General features: G+C 31.9%; 1 protein-coding gene across 1 annotated transcript in view; it reads right to left on the bottom strand.

The window, feature by feature from the left end:
- Nucleotides 1-22,270, bottom strand: part of LOC127724022 (uncharacterized) — a 67,754-nt gene that overhangs the window by 32,079 nt on the left and 13,405 nt on the right. Inside the window, exons 3-4 of the mRNA XM_052230771.1 lie at nt 2,569-5,042; nt 941-1,060 (exon numbers count right to left, since the gene is read on the bottom strand). Coding sequence (XP_052086731.1) covers nt 941-1,060; nt 2,569-5,010 — 2,562 coding nt within the window. The 5' untranslated portion in view covers nt 5,011-5,042. The remainder of the gene's footprint in view (nt 1-940; nt 1,061-2,568; nt 5,043-22,270) is intronic.

The following is a 22,270-nucleotide window of genomic DNA, read 5'->3' as shown; positions in this document are numbered from 1 at the left end:
GGCATGTTCATGACTTCCCAAAAACATGAGAATATCAGAGGTTAGTAAATTTTTGGAGAATAATGAGACATTATTCAACATTGTAAAGAAATTTTAAATCTGACAAATGTGTTATACAAGAAATATTACTTACATTTAATGAACAGAATGACTAGTATCTTTAGTATTAAGACTGGCAGAGGGGAGGGAACTCACTCATGACTTTATTTACCACAAATGGATTTTTTGGCAACAGTTATTATAAAGGTTATTTATGCTTACAATAAAAAAAAATCAAATTCAGTTATCTATTCATTCCTAAGGTCAGAGAAAAATTCATTTTCACCAATTTTAGTGGTTGAACAAACTGTCAGCATTTTGAGGTCAGGGTTTGTTGGGGCAACATTTTTATAAATATATTCTTTAAAAATATTTAAAATCTCTACCAGATATTAACCACTGAGAAAAAAAAGAGTCAACAATCAAAATGAGAAACAACAGTACACAGGGAATTTCAAAAACTTCTCGTTTGCTTAAAAAAATGGTTGACTGCCTATCTTAAAAAAATTGTGACTTTGATCATGTTGATATCTGCCTTGACCAGTGACTAATAATAGTATTCTCAGAAATAATTGTATGCTGTAATTTTTGCTATTGTTCATCATTGCACAGATGCTGTGGCCAGTTTTTATTGGTGGATGAAGTTAGGGTGCCCAGAGAGAACCACTGAACTTCAGCAGAAAAACTTGCATTCCTAGTCAATTAAGATTGGTGACTTACACCCTACCACATGTGGGGTTCATCCACATAAACTTAGTGTTGACAGTCTAGTGATACAGTAGATGAACTACTATTAAAGACCACTCAGCCATCCTATAATACAACATCTAACTATTGTAGTACCAATCATATTACATGTTTGCAAAATGATTCATAAAGTTTTCAATACATTACTATGTACCTGATGGACAGTAGGCTCTGCCTGTATTTCATCATCTAGTTGTTGTAAAGACTCTATTTTCTTTGTAAGATACTCTCCTGGTATTCTTCTGTGAGCAAGTAATTCTGATAATTTATCCATCTGAAAACATTCATTTACGAAAAATTATTTTACGTTATATAGATCAGGCAATTTTTCCTTCTGATGAGAATAAAATTCCCTTTCAAAATGTTTTCAAATTAGAAGAATGCATACACCACATGAATAATCCAGCAAAGAAAATAAGCTTTAAATCATATGAATTAACATGATTATTGCATTGTCTTTCATGTAATAACAAAACACATTTTAATTATATTTTGTTTTCCATTAAAATCTATACACATGTTTGTGAGATAATAAATATGGGTGGTAAAACAAGGTAAAGGATTGATTACTGTAAATTCAGAAATTATTGCGTGCATTTATTATTGCGATTTTGTCATTTTAGACTAAAATGCGATTTTAATTTTTGTGATATTGAGAAAAATCCTGTTTAATTCATATAAAAAATTTCAAAATGCGAGTTTAAATTATTGCAATTATAACCCTGTCGCATTTTTCGCAATAATAAAAACATCGCAATAATTTCTGAATTTACAGTACCTAATTTCATTTAAGCTAATTATCTAATCTTACATCGAAAAAAGCCCAAGCTGCTTGTAAAAATGTATGTATTGAAGTCAGGTTGGCTATAAATTTGTACCACTATCTAATATTATTGTTATATCAGAGGTTAAGAATATTTAGACGACCCCCAGGTCCTGAAAGTTTTTATTTTGAAAAAGAAAAAAACAAGAATGTTTTATAGACTTTTGGTATTTCTCAAATTATTGAAGAGTAAAAACCATTTTTCAGACTCTTATGCCTAGATCTGGTCTTCATTAGTCTGTTATCATTCTCAACTACATGTAACTCATGCATCTGCCATACCTCAATCATTTTTGACAAAATAGTAAAACCTGTTTTCACAGAACCCTTCTTGAACTTCAGATTTTGTTCTGATGACACAGATGTTTGGTTTACACACAATTACTAAATAAGATCCCTTTAGGTCCCTCTGTACTTACTGTATAATATGGGAAGACAGATTTAACAGTTATTAATAAAACTACTTACATGATTTATAAGTTATATTAAAACAAATAACAAAGTTTGGGACTTTGATCATTGAATGAATACCTTGGGATTTTAAAGGACTATATTGTGAATATGAGAAAGACTTAAACTACTTTCTCAATATCTCAACTCTCCTCCTTTACATTTTTTCCTGTGGATTAAGGAAACATTTTATTTTCTCAAATATTTGATTTCATGGTTTTTACAAATTTTGCATACAGGAATTTTATGTTATGTTGAAAAACTTTTATCTCTTGTTTCACCAATACCCATGGAAAACAGGAAAATTAGTACTAGCAAAAAAATGATGAATTGCAGTACTGTAAATTCAGAAATTATTGCGGGCGATTTTTTAAGATTTAACAAAAATGCAAGTTTAATTATTGCGATCTAAGGAAACGCATTAATAAAAACCTCGCAATAATTTCTGAATTTACAGTATTTGATTATATATGACCATACCTTAAAAGCAATTCAGTATTTAGACTAACCTGAACAATGAAGTCTCTAGTGAGCACCTCAGGATTTGGAAGCACTGATCTTTCTGCAACCACAGCCATCCGAATAGACTGTCCATAACTTAGGAATGAAATTCCTACAGCCATATTGTGTAACTGTGGAACCCAATAAATCACAGACTTAATTTGCTTTGATGCAAATGTCAGAGTTCCTTCTGGTCCAGGAATATTTGAAATGACACAAGTGAACTTACCATGAATATGATTCCAAAATTTCTGAAATATACCAACAGAAAACAGACACGAAGTGACCCAAATTGCCCCTCGAGTCACTGAAAATAATGCACTAGAACTTAATTTATCCATTATATGTTTAACTTTCCACAAACGAGGAATAGCGCCCTCTGTATTTGTTGGTATAGGTACACTCATGTGTATGTAATTGTTATTTTCAGTTGTGTAATATGAACAACCAGAATTGTAATGAACTGCTATCATACTTTTGATATCATAAGGATTTAAAACACCATTTTGATTAAAATACGTCCGAATGCAACCTGCTGTCACAGATAACAAAATATCATTCATTGTACTTCTGGTGATTTGTTTGATACGAGTGGCCTGTTCAAGGTCATAAGGTTCAGACCATGTCATTACTTGTTTCCCTGATATATGAACATGATCTCCGTGGAACATATTAAAATCTCTCTTCATAAATAAGTATTTTTGCATAAACACTAAAGGTCCTACAAATAGCGACTTCAAACTATTGAGAAATATATTTTGGCGGGAAAATTTAAGTTTGGGTGCAGTCACATAACCGGTATCGGATAAAGATTTCTGTAATACATACATTAGTGACATGCCATCCATAATACAAGAGCTAAGTCTGAGGTATAGTATGGTATCACGGTGTTCACCAAAACCATGTAAAACTTGTATTTCCCATGGAGAGTGACCTGAGGTCAAAGATCGAGAACTTCTATTTGAAATGTATTCTTGTAAATCCTCTAAATTTTCTAATGAGGAAGGCATAGGAAAAACATGATTTTTCATTAAAAAGTTTGAATCTTGAACCCAAGCAAGACCAGAACATGTTTGAACAATTTTTTTGGTTAACTTTGGATATAACTTTATGCCCTCTTCATCCTCAGCACAAACTATTCTTGCATTGATGAGATCTTGAATTCGATGTATATCCAAACCAGCTTCAACTATAAGTAAGGCTTGGTAGATGTCAGTTTTACCTTGACATTGGCGTAAAGCTAGCATTTCTTTTTTAGTCAACAGTTCTCCTGCTTGACATTTGTTTCCGTAGCAACAACAACATGAACACAATTTTTTTATGAAATAAATTATTGGCAACAGAACGCTCAAAAGCACACATGTAGGACAGAACACTATCAATGAGCAAAATAAAAAAATAATGCTGTAGAAAAATTTGCATTTCCCTTTTGGCACATCAACCGGAATAATTTGTGTGAATGGTGAACTTGGAAAACTATGACGAAGCCCATGATGACTATATCCACTTAATGTAGCTATACTTAAATCTTCTTCACTCTTCTGATGTTTTAGCCTTTCCATATCAATTGAAAGATACTGTCGACTCTGATCTGGTATTCCTGACATACTCCCATTACTGTATAAATCGTTACTAGTGCTAGATTCATTTGACAGGCTTATTGTATGATCGCTATTCAGAATTTTTTGTCTTCCTCGATCAGAATTCACACCATAAAACATTGGCATACTAAAATCATTTTTATTAAATTGATTGGGAATGGAGCTTTCGATCGTTTTTGACCTTTTGACATCTGATGATGTTTTTGAGTTATGTCTTCCAGAATGGCTATTACTGATTGTATGTGCTGAGGCATTGTCATCAGATTTGCTTTTAACCATTCGTACATGCTGATGATCAGTAGGTGGATTATTATACATATCAGACATAGGATACTCAGTTGAGATTTCATATTTTGATGCTGAATCGTTATCGTTGATTTTTGGCAATTTCTGGAAGGAAATACGGCTCCCTCCACTGCTATGTCTACTTTTTTTGTCCTCATCGCCAATAGATTGTTTGGAGCTCCTTCTCCTGTCTTCAGACTGTGAGTTTCTTTTTCTGTCTTCTGAATGTGGCTTTTTTGTTTTAGTATGCATGTATTCCTGACCCTGCAGTAGTTTTTCTGTAGACCCATACCTTGATGCTGGTCTACCTTGTGCCTGACTGAGTCTACAATTTTCATCTTTTGTTTCATTATTATAATATTCTGAAGTTGAATCAGAGTCCTTAAGAGCATGAACTTCTTCAGACCTTCTTGTAGATCTTTTCCGTCTATCGAGAGAAGAACTTCTGAGTCTTGATGTTGATCGGTCATTAGAATCTCGGATTTTCTCATTATTAGATTTGGAAATGGACGATTTTCGAATATTATTTCTGTCATTGCTTGTTGAGGGTCGCTCTTTGTCCATTTATTTCTTTACCTATTTTCCATTAGACTGCCCTAAAACAAAATGAAACAAAGATTTATAACTGTTTGCATGGTATATTTCATATGTTTAACACCATTTACTATACAATTGTACAACTTCATAAAGAGCAAGCTGTTATTATTGACATTGTTGTTTCCAAACTTAAATCCTCATCGAGTAAACCAACCATTGCTTTCACAGAAATCATTTATCTATTGGCAAATTTTCTTGCAAGTAACCAGTTTTTTTATCGGAAAAACTACTGTTAATTCAGAATTTATTGTGTGCATTTATTACAGCGATTTTTGTAGAAGGAATAATAATGCTAAATTAATTGTTGTGACTTCAGAAATAGCTGCATACAAGTAGCAGAACAATATGACTTCTTCTTTTTGAATACTCATCCAGTCACGTTAGCCACATTTCTCAAAACCTCGCAATAATTTCTGAATTTACAGTATTTTAAAATATTTCAGTTTAACTGTTGAAATCAAATTGAACAGGTGAAAAAAAGCAGATTCAGATGACATTTTGTCATGTCAGAGCTTTTTATAGTTTATACATATATGGTATGTAGATATAAGAAGATGTGGTATGAGTGCCAATGAGACAACTCTCCATCCAAGTCACGGAGCCTTGGCTATAAAGGGCCCCAAAAATTACTAGTATAAAACCATTCAAAAGGAAAACCAACGGTCTAATCTATATAAAAAACGAGAAACACTTATGAACCATATCAACAAACGAAAACCACTGAAGTTATCAGGTTACTGACTTAGGATAGGTGCAAACAAATGCAGCAGGTTTAAACGTTTTAATAGGCGCCAACCTTCACCCTAATGTTTGGTTCATCGTTGAAGGATAGTGTAGTATCTATGAGTATAGTTGTTAACATCCTTGCCATTAATGGTGTCTCATGGGTAGTTGGCTCATTGGCAATCACACCACATCTCCTTTTTTCTGTATTAACCATAGAATTGCCAAAGCTATACTTGAATTTTAATTTTAAAAATTGTCAGCTAATTTTCAAAAAGCTTCTGTAATAACCTAAATTGGATTGATCATGCACTTGCATGTAAACATTTATACAAATGGATAGCCCTTGCTGTAATTTGATTGATAACTTATAACTCTGTCTGACAGATTTAACTAGATGAAATACAACCTGATATTTATCCAGATGTCCTAATCATGAGTAAGACTCTAACCCCTACATATCATCACATCATCTCCAAAGAAGGTGGTGATCAGCCCAAAAAGTTGGCCACCAAATTAATTTTTATTTAAATCTTTATTTTGATTATGCAAAGGGTAACTTACAATTACTTCCTGAAACTGCCAAAATAGAACAAATTCTTTCATCATTTCCAAGGTGACATAAAAATGACAAATCAAAGAATTCAAAATTTATATAACTATACAGGACAAAGGTGTTGTTTAAAAATAACACCATTCCCAGCCCTTTTGTTTTTCACATAATTAATATGACTTCACAAGTTCAAGGTCGAATCCGATACCGATACCAATAGTATATGTCACATGTAGTTTCCAGTTGTTGTTACCTGTTACCTTCTGTGAATCCCTCCTCTATCAGGAGAACCCGGAATTCTTCCAGTGGTTGTTTTATTATCTATGTTACACTATAGTACAATATTTAACAAGTCTGTTTTCTTCCACATCAATACCACTATTAATTTTGGTTAATTAGTTAAAGGGGAATAATTAGCTACGAGAAATAAAAAAAAATAAAATATGATTTTTTTTGGTTCAATCATTAATGAAAGTGATATAGTGAAATAATAATTTGCTTTTAGTAACCAATTTGGTTCAATTTTGTCAAAATAAGCTATACATGACAATTATCTGACCTCAAACAAATTATGGTCATTTTACATATAATATTTTATAAATCCAGATATATGAGAAACAGCCTTTCCAAGCAAACATATTTGATTTACATAAATATCCATACAAATAACGATATTCATGCAAAATTTTGGCATAAGTCTTGCTGTTGCTCACTTCTTACATGTCTTACTATCAAAGGGAATTTAATAATCTAAAAATAAGTAGTTTTGTCAGTTTTTGAGGTTTCAAGTTTCAAGGTTTATTTTAGTACTTTGTAAGACAAATAAAATTCAAATGTTTCATTACTGACAGCTGACAGACAAATGTCTATTGAACATCTAATAAATGTTTTCTGTCAAATCTATATTACATGTACTTCATGATTTCAATGGTTAATGCAACACTCTCCTGAATAAACCCACATATACATGAAATAACTCAATTGAAAGTCTGTTTATTATTTTTATTAAAATGCAGATAAAATCTCAATTTGAAATAATACTACTGCTACTTGAATAATTCCTGATTCTCTTATTGTACAGATAAGGCAATACTAAAACCAATTTATTCTATAAGAAAAGTTTATTTGAGATTATTCAGATGCTGTCTACAGCATATTATCTGAAACAAATTAAGGTTGAAGAAATCAGTTTTTCTGACAATGATAAATTTAATGCCATTGACAAGGCCAATACTATTTGGTAATTTGATGCAGTTTACAGAGTCCATTAGTTCTGATGTTTTCCTGATACAAATCAAATAATAAAAAGATATTGATCATTTAGTGACAAGCAGCTAAATGGCAAATAAACAAATAAACAACGGAAATTGTGTCTTTCATAAATATTACACAGAGGACCTTATCATTGATACAAAAATCTCAGCCTGAATATATCTTATCTCTTAATTCAATCCTTTAAAAAATATTCAAAAGTGCAAATAAGGCTAAGAAAAAAATATTTTGTGTTTTTTAGGTAGGAACCTCAAACATAAAATATATTGACTACAAAGAACTCCATAAAAAATTAAGTAAAGAATCTTGAAGATTATAATGACTATATAACCATGATAATAAAAGGACTCTAATACTAATACTAATACTGGTGCATAACCTTTATATGGGAAAATGCACTTCACTAATCTAAATGATCCTTGTAAATAATAGAGTTTAAAATTTTGCCTATTCAGTAAGCCCCTAAACACTATTGCCCTGTCCTTTATCGCTCTTAAAAATTACATTGGTTGCAATAAAATACTGTGATTTCCCCACAATCAAATAAACACCAATATTTTACAAGTGAAATGAAATCCTATTATATAAATCACTACTCTAACAATTAACATACAACAAAGGTGAACATTATCAAAATACAGTCTTGAATATTGCATCCAAGAGAAATGAGATGCATAGAAAAAGATATGGTACTTTACATTTTTTTACTATATTACATTTAAAAATACAATTAATATAATCTAATTAATATCTATAATCCAAGAAATCAAATATTGTAAACTATTGAACTTTTAAAGGAACAATTAATACCAATACCAGGTCTAGGCCTGCATCGCTGCATGAAATTGATTGAGGTAACATGTATACCGGAGCATAACTGATCATTCCCAGACCAAACATTAAAATCATTCCTTTTCATAATTCAAAAAACCAAGAGAACGAAAATTATCCTTGTACAATAAGTGTTGTAAAATTTTAAAATATTTGGCATACAGGAAGTTGCTAAAAGGCAGATATATTGCTTATTTGCTTTAAGTAACAACTCAACATTATCAACTGCAGACCAAATATTAAATCATTCTCTTTCATAAAAGCCAAGAGAACTTTGACGAAAACTTTCCTTGTACAATGAGTGTTGTAAAATTTCAAACTATCAGCAAACAGGAAGTGGCTACAAGGCAGATGCAATAAAATGCTCCGCAGGGCGCAGCTTGATAAGACCGCAGAGGTCGAACCCTGAACAGTTGGGGCAAGTATGGACACAACATTCAAGCTTGATACAGCTTTGCATTTTGATTGTGATTAAGTATTTGACACAGCATAGGTTTCTGACACAGAATGAATGTGGTCTAAGAACTTAAAAATTTTAAATTGGACATTCACCTATTATGGTCCAATATCCAAAATCTAAATACATGGTTAGATTCAGCATATCAAAGAACCCCAAGAATTCAATTTTTGATGAAATCAAACAAAGTTTAATTTTGGACCCTTTTGACCTCAATGTGGACAAAGTTGATAAAGGGGCCCAAAAATCAAAAATCTAAATACATGGTTAGATTCAGCATATCAAAGAACCCCATATATTCAATTTTTGTTGAAATCAAACAAAGTTTAATTTTGGACCCCGATTTGGACCAACTTGAAAACTGGGCCCATAATCAAAAATCTAAATACATGTTTAGATTCAGCATATCAAAGAACCCTCAGAATTCAATTTTTGTTAAAATCAAACTAAGTTTAATTTTGGACCCTTTGGACCTTAATGTAGACCAATTTGAAAACGGAACCAAAAATTAAGAATCTAAATACACGGTTAGATTCGGCATATCAAAGAACCCCAATAATTCAATTTTTGATGAAATCAAACAAAGTTTAATTTTGGACCCTTTGGACCTCAATGTGGACCAATTTAAAAACAGGGCCCAAAATCCAAAAACTAAATACACAGTTAGATTCAGCATATTAAAGAACCCCAAGAATTCAAGAATAAAACCCCATTGAAATTGGTCAAGAAATAAGCAATTTATACGAAGTATCTTCTTTTGCACAATACTGTGCAATTAAATATTTCTTGCTATTGCGCAATACTGTACAATTGACAATTTCTTGCTATTGCGCAATATTGAGCTATTGGATATTTCTTGCTATTGCGCAATACTGTGCAATTGAAGATTTCTTGCTATTGCACAATACTGTGCAATTGAAGATTTCTTGCTATTGTGCAATACTGTGCAATTGAAAATTTCTTGCTATTGCACAATACTTATTATATAATAATTTACACATCCTTTTTGGTGTGTATCTCCTACCATATCATTATTATTTGCTTTTAAATATAAATCAGAAATAACCAACTTAAAATGGAAAATTTTAAAAGAAAGAAAAAAAGAAAAAAAAGGAAAAAAAAAAAATCCCCCTCCAAATTTTTTGAACCTCCTTATGATTCATCACCCCAAAACTCAATCCCAGCCTTCCCTTTGTGGTATGGTACCTTGCAGTACAATTTCAGAGAGATCCATACACTTGAACACAAGTTATTGTCTGGAAACTAGAAAAATGTGTTTTTTGGCCCCAAATTCCTAAACCTTTAGGGCAATTACCCCCAAACTCAAACCCAGCTTTCCCTTTGTGATATGGAACCTTATAGTACAATTTCAGAAAGATTCATACACTTACACACAAGTTATTGTCCTGAAACTAGAAAAATGCTTGTTTTTTGCCCCTTTTTGGCCCCTAATTCCTAAAATATTGAGGCAATTACCCCCATCATCAATCCCAGCCTTCCCTTTGTGGTATAGTACCTTGCAGTACAATTTCAGAGAGATCCATACACTTGAACACAAGTTATTGTCTGGAAACTAGAAAAATGCTTATTTTTGGCCCCTTTTTGGCCCCCAATTCCTAAACATTTCGGCAATTACCCCCAAACTCAATTCCAGGTTTCCCTTTGTGATATGGAACCTTGTAGTACAATTTCAGAAAGATCCATACACTTACACACAAGTTATTGTCATGAAACTAGAAAAATGCTTGTTTTTTGCCCCTTTTTTAGCCCCTAATTCCTAAAATTTTGAGGCAATTACCCCCAAAATCAATCCCAGCATTCCTTTTGTGATATGGAACCTTGTGGTACAATGTCAGAGAGATCCATACACTAACACACAAGTTATGTCTGGAAGTTACAAAAATGCTTATTTTTGGCCCCTTTTTGGCCCCTAATTCCTTTACTGTTGGTACCATAACCCCCAAAATCAATCCCAACCTTCCTTTTGTGGTATTGAACCTTGTGGTCAAATTTCATAGAGATCCATTCACCTAAACTAAAGTTAGAGTGCGAAAACCAATGTGTCTTCGGACGACGACGACAACGACAACGACGACGACGACGACGCCAACGTCATACCAATATACAACCACAACATTTTTTTTGCGGTCGTATAAAAACTGCTTACAAGCTACAACTTAACATTATCAAGCTGCAGACCAAATATTAAATCATTCTCTCTCATAAAAGCCAAGAAAACTTTGACAAAAGATTTCTTTTGGACGGACAGACGAACAGAGTCAAGAGGTTACTAGACCTGTTTCTGCCTTCGGCAGGTATCACCAGTCACTCATGCTCTATCATATCTATAAATCTCAATTTTCAATTTCAGTTTGGAAATACCATTCAACCTATTACTGACTAAAATGTATTTAAGGATACACGACTTTTAACAATTAACAGTGATTGGTTTTCACAAATTTGATACTCTAAATTTTCTCGGTACACAGCTACAGTAACTATTCTTAACATATATCTTTATTAAAGTCTGACAGCTTGAATGTTGACAGTTGTCTATGTTCAATTCCCTACTGAAATTTCAGACCAAAGACTTATAATCCAGAATAATCTGACATGATTCTGAAATACAATATTCTATAAGCTAATCCTCGGTTCTTAGATATATATAAGTAGATATTTCACTAAATTGACATTTATACTAATATATTAGTTGAACAACCACAATCAGGATTGTCTTAAACTTAAAAGGAAATCTCCATCTAATAAAACCAATCCTAAATGGCTACAGAATATATATATTCTACTTAAGCCCTTGCTATAGGTAATGGCTATTGACACAATGAGAATTTACCAACTGATATAAACTCGCTGTTCAATAGTCAAACCAAAGAATCATTAACCAAAAATTTGTTGAATGAAATTGAAGTTTTTAATTACAAATACAAAAACAAATGACCTTGATTGCTGTATCAATTGCATGAGATTTAAACCAAGGAATTTGTAACCAAAGATATGTTGAATGAATTTGTAGTTTTTGATTCAAAACAAAAAATAAAAAATATCATAAAACATTGTAAAACAAGGCAACAAATATTTAAGATTGATAGAAAATCTGAGTTCACTCATGGGGTATATTGTAGAACTTAATATGAGTAAAATAGCTTAAAATAAAGAGGGGATAAATTTTCCAGGGGTCCAAACCATTTCCTTAAATTAGATGTGGCATAAAAGATAAACATTCAGTAAAATAATCACTGTACGGTGACCTATAGTAGCTAACCTTCTACACCATTTGGGATCTGGTGGAGAGTTGTCTCATTGGCACTTATCTTCGTATTTTAACATAATAATGTGCATAATACCTATGAAAATAAGATAGCAAGAATATAAGACTCTGAAACCTCAGACAACCTAATAGATCAGATTTCTTATTCTCTCTTTTTCAGACTCAAGCCATTAGAGACATAAAATCTAACCTCTGGTGTCTGAAATGTCCTGGACAATTGTGTAAAGATTCTTAGGTTCCAATTCTATTTTCCTAGGTAGTTAATTGCCTTATCAGCAATTATATCAAATTTTATTATTTTCATATTGATCTCCGCATCACAATCAGAAGTCGACTAAAATGATGCATTAAGAAAAGACAGAAGAAGAAAGACAGAGATCCCTTTGTGACCATACAACTCAAAAACAAAGTCAACACAATTAACTATATATGATTTCAAAGAGAATCTATAAATATAAATATCAACAAAGTTATCTTTTTGATGGATACAAATTTTCATGATCAGAGGAAAAGTTCAAAGAACAATATAACTTGGTATAATTATTGTTTATCAGATTTCATAAAAGTCTTTGCTTTTCCCTGATGACATAATCTGATTGTTTTCAAATAAAAAGATGTTGTATGAATGTCAATGTGACAAACTGATCCATCATAGAACAAACACCAAGGGTGTGAACAACTACAGAGGTCTCTGTTGGCCCTGATTTAAGCAAATCACTATTAAAAGTTACGAGGTTCTGGATAGGGGTCTCTCAATTCTGAATTCTTTTTAAGCAATTTTTCTTTATTGTTTTTTGTTTTGCCTATTTTCCCTTTTTTGTTTTTGCCTTTTTTTTTTTGTCTATTTTTGTCTATTCTTAATGTTTTTGGACCATTATTATTCTGTAGTATTGGTACTTTAATCTCTATTCCGTATATCCCATTCAGACCCTCAATTACAAATCAACAGTATTTCTTAGACTATTTTCAATAAGCAAACTCTATTTTTACAAATAATAAACTAATCAATTTGTTCTGTAAATAAGGATGGTTGAAGAAAATAGAATTCTATACCTCTTAGAAATTCACATCACAAATATTGGATTACAACATAAAATATTTGTTTTGTCCTTTGATTCCATACATCAAAACCTCAATCTATAATTCATTTATTTCTTATTTCTTGATTGACAATTCAATTATTATTAAAGAACTTCAGGGACTTAGAAAAAAAACCAGCTACATGTACATCTGATACCTGTTACAATATGAAACATGATAAAGTAACAAGGGAAATAACTCTGAGTGTGTACTTTTTCACACTAATAAAAACATTTTATTTTGAGTTAAGGTACCTCAACAAATTTATTGAAAAAACAGTCATTCTGGGTGATTCATGTGCTCTGTTTTAATTTTAGCAAACACAAGTTCCTGCAACTACCCTTAGACTATCTTTTGCCAAAAGCTGTTCAAACTTTTCATGATATCACTTTAATGACTTTACACAGTCCAATTTTGTGATGAATGAAACTATGAGTGATATTGTACTAAAATTTAAAAAAGAGAAGTCAAGGAGCCTCATATCACCAACCCTTTATCTATTTAAAGAGTAACCCTCTTATTTTTTCATATCATTAAAACAGAAATGTTTGCAGCAAAAATATACAATTTTTAATCAAAATTCTGCAAAGGTAGTTCAGAAGTGATGATTGTTGCATAAATGAAGGGCAGAAGCCAAGTAATGGTTATAGCTCACACTGGCCCCTTGAGCCAGGTGAGCCAAAAATCATAATTATAAAAATTCCATAAGAGATTATTTGATAACCATATGAACCAGTAAGTTTCACCTCATTAAATTTTATGCTGAAAATGTTTTCCTGAGCTTTTCTATGTAATTGAGTTAACTTAGAAAAAGGTTTTGCAGTTAATTGGATTTCTGTACATTGTATAGAAAGAAGATCTGTAAAAGTCTTGTATTTAGTTCAAACTTCAAACCCATTTCATGTCAATTGGCGTTTATTTAACTGTTAGTCTAAAGAATATCTGTCTTAACCAAACTATAAGTATATAGAAAACCTGCCAAAACATCAGACAATAAAATGCTTCGCCGAGCACAGTCTGATACGACCGCAGAGGTTGAACCCTGAACAGTTGGATCAAGTTTGGAGACAATATTCAAGCTTGATACTGTCTGAATTTGGATTGTGATCAAATTTTTGACATAATAAAGGTTTCTGACACAAAATAAATGTGGTCAAAGATCTTCAAAATTTGAAATGGGACATTTAATTTACCTAGTATTGTCTGATATCCAAAATCTAATAACATGGTTAGATTCAGCATATAAAAAACCACCAAAAATTTAATTTTAGTTGAAATCAAACAAAGTTTAATTTTAGACCCTTCAAACCTTAATATGGACTAATTTGAAAACAGGGCCCAAAATAAAAAATCTAAATGCACAATAAGATTCAGCATATCATATAGCCGCAATAATTCAGTTTTTGATGAAATCAAACAAAGTTTAATTTTGGACCCTTTTGACCTCAATGTAGACCAATTTAAAATGGGGCCCAATATCCAAAAAAGTAATATATATACAAGGTTAGAACCCCCAAAAATTAAAGACTTTAAATTAATCCCATTGAAATTGGTTAAAAGATTTGTATTTATTTTCAATTGAAGATTTCTTGCTTTTGCGCAATACTGTGCAATTAAACAACTGTTGCTTTCCATTTCTATGAAGCAACATTCCAGCAGCGCCTGCATACGGAGTATATATCTCCCAATTGATACGATATTCCTGGGCTTGTATTTCCTATCATGATTTCCTTGATAGAGGATTGCTGCTCACAAGGAAGCTATTAAACCAAGAGTTCCAAATGGTGAAACTGAAATCATCCCTTCGTAAGTTTACGGACGCCATCACGAGTTGGTTGACCGTTATGGAATAACCATTTCACAGATGATATCGGAAATGTTCCTTATGTTGTAACTACAATACCTTCCCTTTTCACGAATTTGACCTACCGAATAAGACTATTTACCTGATTTGTAATAACATAAGCAACACGACGGGTGCCACATGTGGAGCAGGATCTGCTAACCCTTCCGGAGCACCTGAGATCACCCCCAGTTTTTGGTGGGATTCATGTTGCTTAGTCTTTAGTTTTCTATGTTGTGTCATCTGTACTATTATTTGTCTTTTTGTCTTTTTATTTTTGGCCATGGTGTTGTCAGTTTGTTTTTGATCTATGAGTTTGACTGTCCCTCTGGTATCTTTCGTCCCTCCTTTAAGATTTCTTGCTATTGTGCACTACTGTGCAATTGAAGATTTCTTGCTATTGCGCAATACTGTGTTGTTGCGCAATACTGTGCTTTTGTGCAATACTGGCCAATTGAAGATTTCTTGCTATTGCGCAATACTGTATAATTGAAGATTTCTTGCTATTGCGCAATACTGTGCAATTGGAGATTTCTTGCTATTGCACAATACTGTGCAATTGAAGATTTTTTGCTATTGCGCAATACTGTGCAATTGGAGATTTCTTGCTATTGCGCAATACTGTGCAATTGAAGATTTCTTGCTATTGCGCAATACTGTGCAATTGAAGATTTCTTGCTATTGCGCAATACTGTGCTATTGTGCAATACTGGCCAATTGAAGATTTCTTGCTATTGCGCAATACTGTGCTATTGTGCAATACTGGCCAATTGAAGATTTCTTACTATTGCGCAATACTGTATAATTGAAGATTTCTTGCTATTGCGCAATACTGTGCAATTGGAGATTTCTTGCTATTGCGCAATACTGTGCAATTGAAGATTTGTTGCTATTGCGCAATACTGTGCAATTGGAGATTTCTTGCTATTGCACAATACTGTGCAATTGAAGATTTGTTGCTATTGCGCAATACTGTGCAATTGGAGATTTGTTGCTATTGCGCAATACTGTGCAATTGAAGATTTGTTGCTATTGCGCAATACTGTGCAATTGAAGATTTCTTGCTATTGCCAAATACAGTGCAATTGAAGATTTCTTGCTATTGTGCAATACTGTGCTATTGCTCAATACTGTGCTATTGTGCAATACTGTGCTATTGCGCATTACTGTGCAATTGAAGATTTCTTACTATTGCGCAATACTGTGCAATTGAAGATTTCTTTCTATTGCGCAATATTGGCAATTGAAGATTTCTTGCTATTGCGCAATACTGTGCAATTGAAGATTTCTTGCTATTGCCCAATACTGTGCTATTGCCAAATACTGTGCAATTGAAGATTTCTTGCTATTGTGCAATACTGTGCAATCATTTGAAATTTCAAAAATTTTGAAGAAAAAAAATATGAACCCCCCAAAAAAATTGGAAACCCCCCCCCCCCCACCAAACTTTTTGAACCCCCTCCCCATGGAATAATTACCCCCAAATTAATCCCAGCCTTCCCTTTGTGGTATGGAACCTTGTAGTACAATTTTATAGAGATCCATACACTTAAACACAAGTTACAGTCTGGAAACTAGAAAAATCCTTGTTTTTGGCCCCTTTTTTGTCCCTAATTCCTGAACCGATGGGGCAATTACCCCCAAACTCATCCCAGCCTTCCCTTTGTGATATGGAACCTTGTGGTACAATTTCTGAGAGATCTATACACTAACACACAAGTTATTGTCAAGAAACTACAAAAATGCTAGTTTTTGGCCCCTAATTCTTCAACTGTACCATAACCCCCAAAATCAATCCCAACCTTCCTTTTGTGGTATTGAACCTGCTGTAAAATTTCTTAGAGATCCATTCACTTAAACTAAAGTTATTGTCCGGAAACCAAATGTATCTTCGGACGACAACGCAGACGCGACACCATAGCATTATACGACGTAAAAAAATTTTTGCAGTCGTATAAAAATGCTTGTTTTTGGCCCCTTTTTGGCCCCAAATATTCCTAAACTGTTGGTACCATTACCCCCAAAATCAATCCCAACCATCCTTTTGTGGTATTGATCGAACCTTCTGGTAAAATTTCATAGAGATCCATTCACTTAAACTTAAGTTATTGTCTGGAAACCAAATGTGTCTTCTGACGACGACGACGACTACGACGAAGACATGATAGCATTATACGAACGCAAATTTTTTGAGGTCGTATAAAAAACTATTAATTCACATAGAATACATAGCAGACTAAATATACATAACAAAATACACACATAAGTACAACCCCCTTTCCCTAGAAAAAAAATAAAGACAAAAAAAGAAGAATGACTGTTTATGAGACATATGCCACTACTTTTTACATTTATAAAGGGACATAACTCAAGAATAGTGAACTGGCGCCACCCAAAATTGAACCTGATCTGTGTAAAATTGGTGGTAATAAGCATTGTGTATAACTTTCATAACATTAGGTTGAGATAAAAAAAATTCAGCAATTTTCCCATTGATATTAATAGCAAGAGACATAGCTAAAGAACAGTGAAAGTGACACCACCCAAATTCAAATGTGATCTGTGTTTGCCGGTAATTAACATTGTGTATAAGTTTCAAAACATTTGGTTGAGGCAAACTAAAGTTATAGAGAATGAAAATGAATTTCGAGACGTGCATACATTACGTACAGATGGATGAACATACAGACAGACAAGGGTAAACCTTAATGCCTCCTTCGCCTAGTGGCAGGGCATAATAAAAATAAAATCAAGAACATGATCTGGTCTATATGCAGTCAAGGGTGTAACTTGAATAAGTTATTAGAGAAAAATAACATACATGTGTTATTACAGATACCTTCTCTTAATCTGTAGTAACATATGTTTGTTATCAGTTAAATGTACCATAAATTTTTTTATTTTCAGTGGGCACTTGGGAATTCTTTAAACTTGCGCAGTACCTTAATACATAACCTTGAAAACTAATTTTCCAATTCAATTAATACATTTTTGATCAACCATGGTAAATCAATGAGACAAGGCTTTTAAGTGATAACTTAGCTGTAATAACAAGGCTTAGTTATTACAGGCATTTAACTTATTACATGAGACACTTGGGAATGACTAGGAAGCTTGCGCAGAACCTCATTACATGCTCTTATCATTATTTATTACAATAAATTAAAATACATTGTGATATATGTAGGAGAAAAGGCTTTGAAGAGATGTAGAGAAGCTGTAATAACACCCTTTAGTTATTACAGGCATATTTTTTCTGTGATAACATGGGTGTGTTATGCATGATTGGCAAACTATGGGCTGTTATATCCTTCTAAAGTTTAATATACATAAAGACAATTATAATATCAATAGAACTAGTACACAATTTAACAAAATTAAGGATGTATAATGCCCCTTTGAAACATGTAACATACACATATGTTATTACAGATTTTTGATTTTTTAGCCCTCAATAACAAATGTATGTTATTTTTCTCTAATAACTTATTTAAGTTAGACCCTTGACAGATATGACAGGTTGCAAGTTTTTTTATATACAGCTGCAAAATTAGTGTCTATGACAATGGGAAATACACCAAACAACAACAGAATTACTGTCAGAATAATAATTAATTTTGATTGAACAATATAACTTACTTTGAGAACAGTGTAACATATACAGCACAGTAATTGCCTATGTACATCACAGAATCCAGTTAAGATAGATAGTATGGTACCATATGTTCTTACTTCTTTAATCAGAGATGCAACTCATAAAAACAGATAATGTATTTTATTTATACAGGAAATCAATTTTGATGAATTTGTTGTTTTTATCTTTAAGGAGAATTTGGACTGATCTATTAGCTTTTAGTTATGCTCAAGTTATTATATGAAGCAAATTATCTTATTTTTGTTCACTTTGAAGCAATTCTTTTCATAATTTGTATTCAACTGCTGAAAAAAAACAGGCTAGTGTTAATTGTTTTTTTTTTTAGTACTTTTTTTTGGGTTATATAATGTATCATTGCTGTTTTCAATTCCCCCATATCTCACTTTTCCATCAAATATTGAATAATGTAATATCTGTTATAGTAGTATAAAGATTATACCTGCACAAATGTAAAACAATTTGTACCATAATTTTTCAATCAAAAATGCATATTAATTTCATGATGCTGCCTATGAGCATCTTTAGTGCAGTAATAATTAAGTTATATAATACACTAAATATGACACAACATCATGATAATAGTGATAAATTAATCAACATTTCTTTTTACAATCTCTCTACACGGAAATATATCAATGTACCCAAAATTAAAGGATAGATTCTTAAGAGGTCCAGGAACTGAGATTCCTTAGTGGATCTGATATTCAAAAACCATATCATCATGTTTAGGAAGGGTATTTCTTCTCAAGACTGACATTTTTTGCAAATACTACTCCTTAACATGATAATAATATCGGTTTAATTACACCGATTATAAATTATTAACATTTGAAATTTAATTCCATCATTCTTTGCACTTCAACAATTTATGAAACAACCCCATTCAATTAAGAGCACAAATGATCATTTTAGTGTTTCTGTGAAGGTAAAATAGACATATGCTTTTTAGCAAATACCATGGCAGAGAGAATAAAAAAGGCATATCCCAGTACATTTTCGCTGGTGACGTGAAAATATCAACAATATTCATCTTATAGAAGAAAACACATGAAAAATAAACTAAATTTCAACCAATCAAACACCAGGATACTTAATATAAGGTGTAATTATCATAATAATCTCAACAGTATTCACTTGAAAGAGTTGGACTAGCAATTGGTTGCACAAACATTTAAATTAAAGTTATACAACCTTTAAATTTTAAGTGTCAATAAAATTAAAAACAAATTCAGCACTTTAAAAAGACATCATCTTATTTTTATATGCAACCCAGTCCAAAAATGTTCTGGGGAATAACTTAATATTTAAAACAAGTCTGCAACCTTTTTTACTTAAACATCTGAGTGTTTGTTGGATTTTTCTTGAAATTTTTTGGACGAAGAATGCAACTTCACAGAAATATTTCTTTAACTGTACAAAATGGCAAAGGTTATGACTAACATAATGGCAGCAAATATTTCTTTAATACAAGAAAGAATAAACAATATGTTCTAAAGTCATATAAAACAGGTCTATGCATACTTTTATAATTATTTCAGTAACATTGTTAACATGCCAATATTAAAAGATTTTAATTGATGATGATGCTAGTAGCTAGTGCATTGTTATTTTTACCCTATGTAAGTAAAGGAACAGTGGATTCTTGTTTTTTTTAAATATATAGAAAGAGGGTACAATGTTATGGCTTATCCCACAGAGACCCCACCTGTTCAAATTGCATCTTATTCATTCAATAACATGATTTATATATTTATAATAACATTATATATTGCAATTACACTAAAACTTATACCATTAGTGTTAATTATTTGTATTGCAAACAAAAATCAGTTCAATTTGATATATTTTATGAGATATCTAATATAGTTTATAGGATATATATCTTATATAGTTTATAAAGATATCTTATAAAGTTTATAAGATATCTTATATAAACTAGATTATATATAAGATATCTTATATATTATATGAGATATCTTATATATTACATGAGCTATTTTCAATTCAATTAACATTAAATTATAAATACAAAGTTATATTATTTTTAAATTATGCATTTTTGCAATAAAACAAAATATTTGTGAAACTATTCATTCAACAAATTAGTCAACCTCCCTCTGTGGACTACAGTTACTAGCTCTAGCAAAACTGCAGGTAAAGTCACTGATAATTAAAACATGACATTACATGTGAAATGACCAGAAGATTAATAAGCACATGCTATCAATTTTCACCATGTACTGATTCTGACTGTTAAGTGGGTGTAAACACAAGCCAGCTGAAGATATATAGATATTATACTGTCATTAATTTTGATAAGTTGAGATAGTTAGAGCTTATCTCTAGAGAATTATACATATATTTTTAGTTGAACTGATAATTCATTTAAAAAAATTATAATCTTTCACACTGTCTGTATATGGTTACTATGTACCAAATAACATTACATGAGCCCAGCCTTATTAATTGTGAGGGAAAATTGACATAGAGATAAAATTATCTGACCATCTGTCATTCATGGTTGTTATATCATTTCTATATATTTTTCTCCTGGGTAGCTTCCCTAAGTAAGATTCCATGAAAGCAAAAATTCCTTCAGAGCCGAACCAGAGATTTTTTTTAATTTTTTTTAAATTGTGGTAAAGCAGACTTGGTTAAAAATTAAAACCCTCATGTTCAGCAAAAATTAGCCATAAATTCAAGACCGGTAAATAATTCTATGGCATTATTGGATGTTATTATTATAGTCATTATGCCTTAAAGGGTTACAGTTCTTCTTTTGATAATGTGTCCTTAACATTCAAAGAAATTCAAAAGGTAGCAATAGGTGCTAATGTCTGCGTCAAACCACACATTATGAAACCATAAACCAATATCTTGTCTTTCTTTTGCCAATGGACTAATCTACAAACACTTCACTAATTTATTCATTAATGGCATAATGCTTACTGACAACTGCAACAGGCCTGAAATAATACATGTGTTCCAATAGCAAGTAAAAATGTTAGTTTTTTTCTATGCATGCATCAGTATTTCGTGTAATACCGTTAAGCTTTGAAACATTTACCACATGCATAAAACACTAAACATAAAACAATACCAGCATTCCGTGATGTAATACTCAATGATACACATGTGGAGGGTGATTATTATAACAGTTAAATTACACCAAAGTATTCATAAATATTACACCAAAGCATTTCTAATTATCCTTGCAGGGTTAAAGTAGTTTAAATTCAAGATTTGAAGCCAAAAGATAGCAAATATCTGTAAAACTTTTAAAATAATTCTTTCAATCTTCAGTGTAAAATGGAGAAGAGTCAAATTTCAACATTTTTTCTCTAATCATTATTATTTGGGTACGTCTATACTAATTTTTCTGTCTCTAATCTAATTTATTTTACATATTTAAAAGGCAAATAAAGATTTATATTAGTGTTATGGTAACTGAACTATGACAATGAGGTCACAGTCAAAGACATATGGCAGACTGACCAGACCATATGGCATATGTATACAAGATATGA

This window comes from Mytilus californianus, unplaced genomic scaffold (genome assembly GCF_021869535.1).
Source record: "Mytilus californianus isolate M0D057914Y unplaced genomic scaffold, xbMytCali1.0.p SCAF_14, whole genome shotgun sequence".
NCBI lineage: Eukaryota > Metazoa > Mollusca > Bivalvia > Mytilida > Mytilidae > Mytilus > Mytilus californianus.
Note: the sequence above shows the minus strand (reverse complement) of the source record. Positions and strands in the feature narration are given on the sequence as shown.